The sequence below is a fragment of the Triticum aestivum genome, chromosome 6B (assembly GCF_018294505.1).
Source record: "Triticum aestivum cultivar Chinese Spring chromosome 6B, IWGSC CS RefSeq v2.1, whole genome shotgun sequence".
NCBI classification, from domain to species: Eukaryota; Viridiplantae; Streptophyta; class Magnoliopsida; order Poales; family Poaceae; genus Triticum; species Triticum aestivum.
In genome coordinates this window covers 611,544,738-611,558,659 of record NC_057810.1, presented here as the reverse complement: position 1 = coordinate 611,558,659, position 13,922 = coordinate 611,544,738, and the positions used below count along the sequence as shown (strand labels likewise).

General features: G+C 46.2%; 2 protein-coding genes across 2 annotated transcripts; one reads left to right on the top strand and one right to left on the bottom strand.

Moving 5' to 3' along the window:
* The first annotated feature begins 291 nt into the window (after positions 1-291).
* LOC123138292 (endoglucanase 7) lies at positions 292-3,995 on the top strand. The gene is made up of 4 exons (XM_044558241.1): positions 292-1,164; positions 1,814-2,014; positions 2,750-3,004; positions 3,102-3,995. The coding sequence occupies exons 1-4, from the start codon at positions 697-699 to the stop codon at positions 3,777-3,779; spliced, it is 1,602 nt and encodes a 533-aa protein (XP_044414176.1). The 5' UTR covers positions 292-696; the 3' UTR covers positions 3,780-3,995.
* Positions 3,996-4,595: 600 nt separating this feature from the next.
* Positions 4,596-13,336, bottom strand: LOC123138291 (dynamin-2B). The gene is made up of 22 exons (XM_044558240.1): positions 13,043-13,336; positions 12,917-12,967; positions 12,711-12,831; positions 12,516-12,614; positions 12,006-12,067; positions 11,539-11,656; positions 11,109-11,451; positions 10,704-10,851; positions 10,417-10,518; positions 10,213-10,332; positions 9,664-9,747; positions 9,444-9,571; positions 8,745-8,829; positions 8,513-8,621; positions 8,105-8,181; positions 7,911-7,967; positions 7,532-7,670; positions 7,301-7,458; positions 6,947-7,060; positions 6,803-6,870; positions 6,073-6,245; positions 4,596-5,181 (listed from the first exon to the last, which is right to left on the bottom strand). Exons 1-22 carry the CDS (start codon positions 13,196-13,198, stop codon positions 4,961-4,963), a joined length of 2,733 nt encoding a protein of 910 aa, XP_044414175.1. The 5' UTR covers positions 13,199-13,336; the 3' UTR covers positions 4,596-4,960.
* Positions 13,337-13,922: the final 586 nt, after the last annotated feature.

Genomic DNA, 13,922 nt, shown 5'->3' with positions numbered 1-13,922 from the left:
GGCCAGTCGATCGACCGGCGACTTGGCCCGAAGGAACTACGCCGGTCGCACGCGTGTTTCGGCCATGTGTTGGTACCTGGCGGTACGTGCCCGGCTGGCCCCAACCGACTCACGTGTACGCGCGCTCTGAAAAGCCCCGGCCGCGCTACACGTATACGCGCGTCCCGGTCAAAATCTGCTCCGCTTGCGTGCGTCGTCGCTAACCCAAAACCCAACCCAACCATCTGTTTCAATCTCCCCTGCCTCACCAAACAAACGATACAAAACCCGAACGAGTCCACCCCCTCCAACTCCAAAACGCAGCTTCGCTCCCTCATATTTGCATCGTTTCTTTCCTGCCTGCCTGCTCCTCTCCTGCTATCTACTCCTATCTCTAGAGTTTTATATTCCCCCGGCGCGGCCCGGCCGCCGAACCGGTTCAACGCGGTGCGCGTGCGTGTGCTGGACCCGGACGCCGGCCGCGAATATAAGCGCGCCAGGCCACGGCCTCAGGTCGGAGGACACTGCCCCGCCCTGCTCGCCACACAGCACACAACGCACAACGGCGGGAGAGAGATAACACAAACACCTACGCTCGCACACAGGCAAAGCTAGCAGAGCCGGCAGAGGGCGGCGCAGCGGTGATCACAGGGCGCGCCCGGGGCACGCACAAGCGAGGAAGGCACACCAACAATCCGAGGAGCACCTTCTTGCGCAATGAGATCAGGGGGCGCCACCGCCGTAATCTTGTCTCGCCGTCTCGGGGCCGTGTCGCTGCTGGTGCTGCTTCTGATCGCGGCGGCGGCGGAGGGGAGCAAGAGCGGGAGCGGCGACGGCAAGGCGCACAACTACGAGGAGGCGCTGCGGAAGAGCCTGCTCTACTTCGAGGCGCAGCGGTCGGGGCGGCTGCCGCACGGGCAGCGGGTACCGTGGCGCGACCACTCGGGCCTCACCGACGGCCTGGAGCAGGGGGTGGACCTGGTGGGCGGCTACTACGACGCCGGCGACCACGTCAAGTTCGGCCTGCCCATGGCCTTCACCGTCACCATGCTGTCATGGAGCATGATCGAGTACGGCGACGACGTCGCGGCGGCCGGCGAGCTCGCGCACGCGCTCGAGGCCATCAAGTGGGGCACCGACTACTTCATCAAGGCGCACACACAGCCCGACGAGCTATGGGCCGAGGTACGTAGCACTCCACGAGCCGACCGACGACGGCGATCATGCGTCACCTCCATCCATCCCCTAGCTATAGCTAGCTCATACTCCCTCCGTCCGAAAATACTTGTCATCAAAATGGACACAAAAGGATGTATCTAGAACTATAGTTCTAGATACATCCTAGTTCTAGATACATCCTTTTGTGTTCATTTTGATGACAAGTATTTTCGGACGGAGGGAGTAGCTGTGTTCAGATACGATCGATCATGACATGCATGAGATGAGACCGACCGGCTCCAAGCTAGCTGTTGCGCAAGCAAGCCAGTGATCGTTCCAAGAAAGAAAGAGAGAGACCAATTCAATTCAATTATGCACACCTAGCTACCTTGTTGCACTTTGATCAATTATACGTACATCTTTTCTTTAGAAATATCGATTATATGTGGTATTTTCTGGTTAGGGGAGAAAAGAAAAAGGTTCTTTCTGGTGAATAACAACAAGCGTGTTAGGTAGGCGGCCAGTTTGATTTGATGAACGTACGTACCAACGAACGGCAGCACTAAACTATTTTCTTCCATCCACACATGGCGTGCATATGTTTCAAAGCTTCGTCGGTCGTCGTCCATGATGCACCAGAGCCGTCGGATTAATCTCCTAGCTTTTTCTTGAACAGGTGGGAGACGGCGACACGGACCACTACTGCTGGCAGCGGCCGGAGGACATGACGACGTCGCGGCAGGCGTACAAGGTCGACCGCGACCACCCCGGCTCCGACGTCGCCGGCGAGACGGCGGCCGCCATGGCCGCCGCCTCCATGGTCTTCCGCAAGTCGAACCCGCACTACGCCCACCTCCTCCTGCACCACGCCCAGCAGGTACACACTCTAGATACAGACAGCGTACACGTTGACGTAGTGCATGCGAGGTCTGGCGTGGAAAAATGCAAGAAAAATATCGGTGCAAGTTTGGAGCACAGCGTAGTACCAGTCTGTCTGCGTACCGGATTTTGGAACATAGCGTACGAGTGTTGGTGGCGTTGGTCAAGGGGCGCCGGTCTTTTCATGGGTGGTGTGAGGTGTGTTCTTTTCTTGTGCCCTGTGCCGCACATGCCAAGTTGCCAACAGCTCGACGCCATCGACGTCGATCGATCGGGCGGGAAAATGGAGATTTTTCTCTTCTGTCGGCTCGGCTCGTTTCGTAGGGGCTGTCTGGCTGCCGTGTGGGGCCGGCGTGCAACCTCTATCTGGTGGACGGGGAACTTTCCATTTGCTGCCTCCGGGCATGATTAGGTGGCCAGTTCAATCCCATGTTGAACCAGCGGCTTAACTGGGAAATTATTAGGAAGCGGTCGGTCGTCGTGTCATCATGTGCTAATTGAACCGGTCCGTATTCACACTCACTGGCCTCGCTACCTACCTGCTGCTTTTCAAGTGTCAACTATAAAAATGCATCAATGAATGATAGATACATATGCAACCTTAATTATTCTTAGGGCTTTTTATTTTTTTATTTTTAAACTGATGATAGTGTATGCAATCTTACTGGTTGTTGGGTGTTCGTACGTGCACGTTGGCTGATGTTTGCTTTCGCTTTTGCGAACGTGCGTGCAGCTGTTCGAGTTCGCGGACGGGTACAGGGGCCAGTACGACAGCAGCATCGCGGAGGTGAAGAGCTACTACGCGTCGGTGAGCGGGTACAAGGACGAGCTGCTGTGGGCCGCCCTCTGGCTCCACCGCGCCACCGGCAAGGCCGCCTACCTCGACTACGTCGTCCACAACGCCCACGACTTCGGCGGCACCGGCTGGGCCATCACCGAGTTCAGCTGGGACGTCAAGTACGCCGGTGTCCAGATCCTCGCCGCAAGAGTAAGCCAGCATCTACTACGCACTATGGTTGGCACTGGCAGACAGTAGTCATCAGGTGAACGATCACTGACGAAAATGGCTCTCTTATTAATTTCAGCTGCTTCTGAGGGGAGAGCACACGGCGGAGCAGAAGAGGACGCTGGAGCGGTACCAGGCCAAGGCGGAGCACTACGTGTGCGCGTGCCTGGGCCGGAACGCGGCCGGCGGCGAGGACGCCAACGTGGAGCGGAGCCCGGGCGGGATGCTCTACATCCGGCAGTGGAACAACATGCAGTACGTGACCAACGCGGCGTTCCTGCTGTCCACCTACGCCGACTACCTGGCCGAGGCCGGCGTGGAGACGGTGACCTGCGCGGGCGGCGAGACGGCGGGCGCCGGCGAGGTGGCGGCGCTGGCCAGGGCGCAGGTGGACTACGTGCTGGGCACCAACCCCAGGGGCGTGAGCTACCTCGTGGGCTACGGCGCCAAGTACCCCGCCAGGGTGCACCACCGCGCCGCCTCTATCGTGCCGTACAAGCACAGCAAGCAGTTCATCGGGTGCTCGCAGGGGTTCGACCACTGGTACGGCCGCCGCAGCTCCAATCCCAACGTGCTCGTCGGCGCCATCGTCGGCGGGCCCGACCGGAGTGACAGGTTCCGGGACAACCGGGAGAACTACATGCAGACGGAGGCGTGCACCTACAACACCGCGCCCATGGTGGGGATGTTCGCCAAGCTCAACCGGATGGCGAGGGAGGAGAGGGAGCAGAGAGCTGCCACGGCGGCCGAGATGTAAATGGATTAGATAGGTTATAGGTCTCGAGGGGGGCTGTACAATTTTCCCCATTCTTTTGTTCATTTCTTCTCCTTCTTTGGAGGTTTCTTGATACACAGGAAGGATGGAGATGGGTGTAGTATATGAGGGGGAAAAAAGACTGGAGGCATTGACGTGCAAATGTAAATTCGCTGCCTGTACGTACGAGAAAAGAAAAATGAGAATTCAAGTTACATATCGGTGGTTGTAGGTTGCTTAATTGTCTATGCTTGGATGATCACTCGTCAACAAGTGTTTGCCAATTTCAATGGCAAAGGGTAGACCGATCAACAGCAAAGCACGAAAGAAGGCCCATAGCACCGCGATATAATTCCCTTTTTTTTTTCTGAAAATCTACATGTAGGTAGAGCACTCAAACATGGCCATTGCAAAATAAAGAGTTTCTATTAAGAAATGTTCTAAATTTTGTTTTATTGTTCACCCGAATGCATGTGAGCTCAAGAGCAGAATTGAATTTCCAACGATACATCCCCTTCACAAATTGACCAGTTTTTTTCATAGTTCCCTATACAATCATTCGAGATTCTAGTCAGGGTCTGCTATCTTTAATCACTAAAATTTGAATCAGGGAACACATTAACTGATGCCCATAGGACAGCAAGAGAAAACCTAGGAAATTGAAATCCAACGATGAAGCAATTACACAAGGTGGCCAGAAGAACACAAACGATATGAACAAGAATGCTCAAGATTTCTCGTGGCTAATCGAAGAATCACGATCCAGATCCCTTGCATACAACACCAACAAATCACCTCTAATTAAAAACATGGGTCTCATGAGGTCAAAAAGAATGGAAGAAATATAATACACCAATGGGTGAAAATGATACATTGCCAGTTTGATGGAAGACTTACAAGTTACAACAACAGAGTTCAGAACCAAGATCAACTGATCTGTGGCAACAAAATCTCACGGGCCCAGAGAGCATCAGACTGATCAATATAGCAAAATGATCGCGAAACAACCACCGTAGATAACCTACATATTTCTATAAACAACTGAGGTCCTCTGGATACACACCATTCATGCGATCTCTCGCCAGCTCTCTATTCTTCATTCCAATTTGTTTCCCAATCACTATCAGGAGGGAGTGAGAGCATTCCATGAAAAATATGATTCTCACATATGCCAATCAACATGCTTAGTATTTCGGTGGTGCAGGTGGCAACCGGTTGGGTGTGCGTCGGCTGCCTGAATTGGCACCGTTGGCATCCCCATTTTCATACCGCCGACCACGACTGTCAGCACTTCTCGATCTTGACTCGTTCTGTGAACTGGATCGGGCGGCAGAGCCATTTGCTGCAGCACTGAAGGCAGACCTCCAGTCCTCACCGGACTGGCTAGGGCTCTGTGGGCCACTCTCTGCAAGTGATGTTTCACTCGTCAGGGTTAAGGTTTGATTTGTGCACCAGGAAAGCAGAATAAAATGGAAAAGATTACACCACCCACCATTAGATCGCAGGGGTATTACTAATATCTGTAGCCATATTTCAGAATAAAAGGTGCATGTAAATTCAATGACATATTCTCTCCTTTGCCTTCATTTATTTTCACCCTCTCCTACATATTCTATCTCCTTTATTTTATCTCTAGTGCCCAAGATAATTAATATCATGGGTAGTATGGTTATATCCCTTTAGATGCATATTTTATCTTGCTCGGTCGTTGATAGCTACTAATACAAAATAAAATACAATCAAGTACCGAGTATTTTTAAACCAAGGAAAGAATGTTTAGCAACTCAAACTAGGGTGCTCACAAGTGGTGACCACAAGCTCCTGAACCTAACGCAAGCAAGTACTTCACCTAGTGTGAAACGCTATACTGTAGTGTTCCAGGTTTGTTTGCAAATAGAACAGGTCTGAAATTTTTTGCAGACGCTACGCGAAACAAGTGAAAGGTGCACACACACACACACCAAAGAAACTCATTTCTGCCAAGTTGGTACCAAAAATTCAAACATCATTGATCATTGTAAGTAGCCTTCAAGAAGTGCTTGTCCAGGTGGCAGTGATATGAACAACCATCAGCTAATCAGAAAATTGGCATACAGTATAAAGAAATTAAGAACATAATTGATTTTTGCTTGGAACAAGTAACCAATGCGGAGGAATTACTTTGAGGGAAATTTTAATGCTTAACTTCTACAAAATTGTTAGTAAGTTCTAGATATCATTTGCATCAACCGATATTGAGGTTTCGGCTGGCTGCTGATACTGAGTATGAAACAGATAATTGAAATAGCACGCTTACCCGGACCAGAAGTATCATCAGAATATGATGCAACTGCAGCTCTGTTATCATGGACACTGAGCTGACGAGTAAGTTTTGACAGAAGAGTCGACTGTTTTTGGGCCTTTTCCCGTCTGCGTTTAGCATTGTGGTCCTCTTGGAGAAGTTCTTCAATCCTTGCATTGCTTTGTGAACTGAAACCGAAAATTGAGACAAAGTTAACAACACTGCAACGCATTATACAAAGATACTTAAATAGAGTGACCATGGAACAGGCACACACTTTTTCAACATTTCTAAAAAGTTAAGAAATGAATAGCAAAAACCAGATGAGCTATACTTGGGTTGGTGAATATTAGGTGTAGGCGTGCGACTGTGTAAAGTGATCGGAGCCAGAACTGTGTGAATCAATTGGATCGGGGCATATCACTTTGTAAATAGGATGCAACATTTTAGTCGTGAAGCATTTCCCAGTATAAAATACACCTCATAAAAGTAACATAATTAGAAGGAAAATAAATATTATTAAGCTATTCAAAATGAACCTGCACATTAGTAGCAAGGACCCATAAGGCCATAACTACGAGTTAAACTAGGGTTTAGGTACAAGTACACAAAAACATTGTGGTTCTTCCAACTGGGTGGTCCATTTTTCAGTCAATTGGGTAAAAGAAAGAGGATACTGATGAAGGGACAAGTGGACACGGGACCAGGGTATCAAATTTGTTTCAGAACAAAGAGAGAATCCAACCTTATTGAGCTGTACAGCTGGTTTAGCATATCTTCCTTTGCTTTCTCCACTTGGCAAAGCACAATAGCCTGATCAATTGATCATGCATAAGATAATGAATGCCACATTTGACAATGTTAAAATAAATGACAGGGACAAATATACCTTTGGAACATTTGCTGCCAGGCTGTTCAACACAGCCTCAACATAACCGCGAACTTCTTGAGACATCCATCGGAGTTCTTCTTCAGGATCAGCAGGCCTCCGGGCCATCGTATCCTTGAGAGAAAAGGTGTAATCACGTGTCATTGAATTGTAGAACAAAGCAACAGCAAGAGGTGAGCTTTTGTTTGATAAGATCACACATTGAAACGAGAAACATGCTAACTCAAAATAAGCATGAGCACAAGACAGAGTTCACAGAAAATAAGCTAAGGCAACTAACTCTTGAAAGTAAGTTATAAAGCTTAACAGTGGATACTGGAAAAGGACACAACTCAAACATAGTGTGGAGCTTACAAGAGATCCATCTGAATGGCTTTGTCTCATGGAACCGCCCTCGGGAGTATTTGAACTCTTGACAGACCCACCTTTGCTCTGAATAATACCTTTTATCTTCTTCACCCATTCAATCTTGTCAGCCATACTCTCAGCCTTCAATACAACGGCACTATGAGCTGCAACATGAAATAAACATTAATGCGGTAGAGTCAGAGTAAACCTTGACATAGTAGGTTTAGAGGCAGCAACCTTTCAGCACAGTTTTGTAGGCAACCCTGTTAGTAATCTTAAATACGAGACTTGGGCCTTTCTCTGGCCCATTCGCCTTCTTTGAATCCTTAGAAGTTTTAGAAAGCTCTTCCTCCTCTATCTCTTCCAGGTTACATTCCTGAATCACACGACATAATGTTACTACAAAGTTTATATGAGAGCTTCCATAGTTGTAGACATGATATTTGTAAGTTCAAATATCTTTTTAATAAAAGTTTAAAAAACTGGAACTATCCACGATGACTCGGAAAACATTTACTGTGTCTATTACAACCAAGAATGGTAAAGTAATGCATCACAGATTACTCAATGTCAAGTAGAACAAAATGAACATGGTAAAATATATAATCAAGCACACCTCTAAGACAATGACGCCTCGAAAATGTCTCTCCTCTTGTTTCTTGGTGTAGCCAAGCTGGACAGGGAAAGTTCAAAGTAAATGACACCAACCACCTCAAATATTAAAAAATCAGCAGAAAATGTCAAGTATAGTATCAAAAGATTGCATTCAGAACAGTTGAGACTAGTGGGCATCAGAACAGATTTATTTACCTTTCCACTCTTCTCATTTAGGACAAACCACCTTTTGCTCCATTCATTGTTTTTTGCACTCTTTTTCAATAGGTAACCTAAAGGGAAAAGAAAACATATGCTTGTGTATCAATAAATCAAGCCCAGATTACTGGGAAAGAAATCATCAAAACCATGTAATTTGTTGCATCCTTATGCATGCATTGTATACAAGACAATGGAAAATTATGTCAGAGTAAGCATGGAATTAACAAGCAGCCAAAAAGGTTGATTCTTATCAGAAGGCTTATTTCATTTTACTAGATAAAAAATGGCATGGGAGCTACGTCAGATAAATATCTGTGACTTCCAGTTTTAATCATAGTCACATATAAGCAAATTGTTATGAGAAAAGCTGAAGTTGAGCCAAACTACGGTGCAGTATTATACCTGCAGTTATTTCACCACCAGGACCAGCAACCTGCAGATTAGGTCCCTCTTTGGTATCTTTATCTTGCTGATTGGATTTGTCTTTTGACGACTTAGCTTGCTCAGAACCCTAATATGAAATACAACCAATGTAAAGTTATAAACAGCCAGACCAACACAAATATAGGGTGATCAATCTGCATACAGTTTTGTAGGTATGCAGATTCATGCAAGCAAAGACACAGAAGTATACCTTGTTCATCATGGCTTGCTCAGCATCTTGTGCTTTCTTAGATGATTTAGTTTTCACCTCATCCTCACGGCGCTGCCTTTCCATTCTGTGAATATCATGCCAAGCAAAAAGATTAAAACTTAACTATGTGAATATGATCATGAAAGCTCTGAAAGGGCAGCTAAACTTATAGACTGCTTATAGAGTTATAGTACGACAGATCATTACAAGTGAGATCAATCTTTTTAATGTAGAAGTTAAAAAATGAAATGGTACACTTTATTGTGTCGCTTTGTAAGGAAAAAGATTCAGCATTTTTGCAGTCTAATTTAGGTTGCTAGTGCTATCTCTATTTGTCACTAATATGATCTAAGTCTAACGTTAGCTTTCTCTGGTTTAAAAAATTGAGCTAAGAATCTTAAAAACTTCCCTTACCAATTTACCAATAACAGGAAAACAGAAGTAGGAGAAACAGATTACTTGCCAAAGTTATATTTAGGTTGATCAAATAAAATGAAACCAATTACCAACATACTCCCTCCGTTTCTAAATATAAGGCTTTCTAGAGATTTCAATAGAAACTACATACGGATGTATATCGACACATTCTAGAGCATAGATTCATTGATTTTGCTCCATATGTAGTCCGTAATGAAATCTCTAAAGTGTCTTAAATTTAAGAACGGAGGGAGTATTTGTTAAGGCCCCAGTTAACCTTACCTTCTTTGTACTAAACGGATGAAATGTTGTGGGGGGACAAAGGCACGCTCCATATCAACAAGCGCAACCACCATCTTTTTTGCATCACTTTTGAATGTATCCAACGCATTAGATGCAATTGTAATGATCTTGCCAAAAGAAATGGTGGAATGTTGTGATCAGAACTAATAATGAGTAAGATTTATGTATTCAAACAGTAAAAGAGGGAGTAAGTTGATACCTCGCGTTTGAACGGAGGATATCTTCCGAGCCCTGGCGTGCCATTTGCAGTGGCATTTACTATGTCTAACAATACACGGTGTACCTAGTTTAAGAAAACTGACATATCAGAAGCTACATAGGCAGTACCTACCAATGCAAAATATACCTATTAGGCTGAGCAAGCCTATGTTTGTATTCAAGCTTGGAGCTTGCCTCCTTAACGTGACTCTAAACACACAAACACATGGGTACATTATGGGCTTGAGCTCCGCTTGATAAGGCTTGAATATATATAGTGTCCATTTGAGCCTAGCTCGACCCCATTCTATAATCTTAACTGCTTAAGGTAATTACAAATGTCTGAGCCCAAGTGTTTTGCTATTTGGATAGTTTTAATACTAGTGTAGTGACAAACATAATAACTGTACACAAACAGTTGCATATTTGAGCAAGGAGCATTTTACAGATAAAACATAATACTGAATATTAGCAGGGTACAAATAGTTCATCAAGAAAACTATATTGTTCTTCATCCAAAGGTGTAACATATGTCTAAGCCAAGACATACCTCTTCAACACATAGTCGTGATGGCTCCTTTGCCATTTCAAGCACTCCTTTAATCAAGGATTTTAAACCTTTCTCCGGGGATATCAAATATGGTTGATAACCATCAGCTTCCAAGACAATCTAGAATATGAAGAGAATGATGTCCATTGTTGGCCAATATAGTATTCCACTCTAGTATTAATATAAAAGAGCTTTTAGATTTACCCTTTTGACGTTGTTCAGATCAAAATGCCTGTCCAATGGAAGCTGTTTGATCCTATCTGGAAACTTGCCCTCGAAACTTGCAACAATTTTCCAACCAGACCCCTATTGATTGAGAAACGTATAATGATATTGTAATCAGTACTTTACTTGACAAGTATTTCCTCCGTCCGGAATTACGTGACGCTTAAACGGATGTAGATACATCCGCTTGAGCGTCAAGTAATTCTGGGCGGAGGGAGTGCTGGATTAGGTATAGACAACGACCATAACTCAAGCTTATTACTAACCTCACCAGAAGTAACATGAGCGAGAAACTTATCTTCAAATTCTCGGCACAGCTCCAAAGCAACAGCCCTGGTTCCTTCCGGACTTTGTACCATCGATTCCCCAAGCCTTGCAAGTTCATCTTTCACTACCTGAGACTTGCCCTGAAGCCTGAGAAATAGAGCAAGGGTACAGGTATTTGCAAAATTAAACACCAGAAATCACAATCAGGTTATTTTTTATATATAAAAGACAAAAGACAAGAAATATCCATGTTTCATGGTGCACTGATGATCAATTAGATTCATAAATAGAATGGATGGTTAGTTGATCAGAATAGTTTAGTGATCATAGCAAATTTCTGTAAGGAGTTTGAAAGATGGTATACTTTAACATTTCAGCTTCAACATATAGATCATGATGCTTACCCAGACAACAAGTTAGGTAGCCGCACTTTCATCCGCTTACGTATCTGCTTAGCAATGGTATCAACAAGAGCAATTCTTCCCAGCTTATTCTGAGGAGCAGTGGTTAAGATTGATTTAAGGCTTTCCGCCTCAGCTCGCCAGGCTGTTTCCAGTGAATTCTCAGACCCAACTGACCCTGATTGAGCTGACGCAATTGCAACAGATTGCCCTATTAAAGCAACCCATTCAATTTCAGCTGCTGTGTGTGGGCCTTTATTAGACAAAATGGCCTGAACACATGCAACTGTTTTTGCATCTGATGCGGCTTGATCGATTTTACTCAAGACACCTATTGTTCTGGTTCCTACAAGGACAAGAAAAAACATCAGTTGCTATGAAGAGAGTGACTGTGCTTTTCTGGAGGATGTATGATCAGATTCAAATGCCAGACCCTCTGGATCAATATCCCTCGCCAGTTTAAGAGCCCGGGATGATGCAACCTCAGGGGCTTGCATTGCTGGTATCACAACAATCAATATTGCATCATTGTGGCCAGCAAACTCATTAATCTGAAATGTTAACAACAGTATGTTAACATGAGATTATAGAAACATGATACACAACATTGCAGTTTTACTGCGTCTCTTCCACGCTGTAAGCGGATGGGGAGGGGGAATGGGTAGCATAGTTACGCCAGGCAGTAAGTGATTCTCAGTTCAAATGCATAACATGCTGTCACTGATCTGATGTTCCAGCCATTCCTATACGTTAAATATTATTCCAGTTTATATTGGTTAAGTTGATGTACAATGACACAATCATATTTTAACCACAAGGATTATGAATATTCAAAAGTTTGGTCAGGCGTTGCTTACTACTTGAGGGGTAAGATAAAAATATTGTGTGAGCAGTACTCACTGTTGAATCATCGATAACTCGTTGGTCTATGCCAGGTAAATCAATCAACTTTAGTGGAGGAGCTGGAAAAACAAAGAGAGGTACAGTGAGAAATCATTTGCAAAGGAAAGATAATGAATTAATGTCTAGCATGTAGCAAAACTCTCAGATATTGAGCTGGTATTTCCGAATCAGATTAATTACATTGAGCTGGTATTCCGAATCGGACTAATTGCATCATTGGAAAATTAAGAGAGTCCACTTTTGAGTAACTAGTAATAACCACACTAGAACACGCTAGATTTGAGTACTAATTGGCACCTTCCACAATCTTAAGGTCTTACCACTTCAGCTTTAAATGGCACATACAACTTAAGCTATCAATACCAAACTATGGAAACAGTTTGGAAACTTGCTCAAACATACCATACCCTCAGGAATGCCTGACTATACAGCTTGCTACTACTAGATTAGCAACATTGCCCAAACTGGCAAACTACTAGAGTAAACATGTGCGATCCAGCAACAAACCTGTGCTTGTCCGCAGCTTGAGGTAAATCTCATCAGTCCTGCTCCTCCCGGGTCCGGTGGCCTTGCTAAGCCTATCCTGCAGCGAATGCCGGAGCGCACCTGCAGGCCAACGCAACCACAATGTCACCAAACTGAGTGCACCGACCAACCGCGTACATTGCCAGATCTGGCTTGCCAGGGGGAGATCTCACTCACTCGAAGAAACCTGCTGCGACTTGCTGTCGATCTGCAGGACTATGGACTTGGTGCTGAGCCCCGGATCCCTCTGCAGGTCGACAACTATGGGCGCCCGCGTGGCCCCGTTCTCCCCCGTCGGCTGCAGCACACCAGCCACCACTACTCAGCACAAACGAACGCCTGAAGCGGCGGAGGACAGCGAGAGCTAGAGACGAGGCACTCACCAGCACGGGGTGGCCGATGAGGGAGTTGAGCACGGCCGACTTGCCGGACCCCTGCACGGAACAAAACCGGATCGCGTCAGATCGGGGCGCGGGCGGGAGAGAGGGCTCTGGGGCGGCGGCACTTACGACGTTGCCGAGGGCGACGGCGTTGAGGAAGGTGGAGGGGCGGCGCGGGGCGGCGTCGTCGGAGGGGTCGTCGTCGGCGAGGAGCGAGGCGGCCTGGCGCATGGACTCGGAGAGCTCGACGAGCTCGACGATGGCGTCCATGGCCGACGACGACATGGGCGCAGGGATCTCGAGGGGCTGGTCGGGGAGATCTCGGGAGGTGGGGTGGGGTGGGGAGCTGCTGCTGTTGCGAGGAAATTGGAGGCGGACTCCTGCAAACAGTTGGAATCCGCCGGGGGGTGTAGAGGGGGGCTGGGAACGGGAATGGGATTTGACACGCGCACCGGGGAGGGGAGGGGAGGGGGAGTCGTTGCGCACTTGCAGTTGCGCCCCTGCTTTTCAAGTGACGGGACCACCCACCAGTGAGGAGCGGTGCGGTGGGGGGTGGGACGTTTTGCTCGTTCCGGCGCGTCGGTCGGGTTTGGTTGCAGTCTGGCTCGGGAGTGGAGCTCGGCTCTAGGCGGAAACGGGCTGGGGTACGTTTGAGCCTGCTGCGTGTTTTTTTTTTCAGTTCGGGAGCTTTATTAATTATTACTCACAATCTGAATTAAATACCGGTGAATCTGAAGAGGAAATTGTGTGTTTAATTAAACATCCTTCTAATGTGACTAATAAATGTGTATGTGCAATGCTCTTGATATTAGATAGTATATTAACTGCATGTTTTTTAAGAAATTTTCTATCTATTCATCAATCATGCCGGTACAGAGAACACCGGAGGTAAAAAAAATTACAACCAGGTCCATGGACGAACTAGCGACGACTACAAGCACTGGAGACACATGAAGGAAATATGCCCTAGAGGCAATAATAAAGTTATTATTTATTTCCTTATATCATG

Bases quoted from the DNA above. Each gene is read 5' to 3' on its own strand.
- LOC123138291 (XM_044558240.1), bottom strand. From the start codon at position 13,198: ATGTCGTCGTCGGCCATGGACGCCATCGTCGAGCTCGTCGAGCTCTCC. The intron at 7,671-7,910 runs GTGTGCTTGATT...CGTGTGATTCAG, and splicing joins GAGGCGTCATTGTCTTAGAG to GAATGTAACCTGGAAGAGAT. The intron at 6,871-6,946 runs GTATATTTGTCC...TCAATTGATCAG, and splicing joins TGGCAGCAAATGTTCCAAAG to GCTATTGTGCTTTGCCAAGT.
- LOC123138292 (XM_044558241.1), top strand. From the start codon at position 697: ATGAGATCAGGGGGCGCCACCGCCGTAATCTTGTCTCGCCGTCTCGGG. The intron at 1,165-1,813 runs GTACGTAGCACT...TTTCTTGAACAG, and splicing joins CCGACGAGCTATGGGCCGAG to GTGGGAGACGGCGACACGGA. The intron at 3,005-3,101 runs GTAAGCCAGCAT...TATTAATTTCAG, and splicing joins TCCAGATCCTCGCCGCAAGA to CTGCTTCTGAGGGGAGAGCA.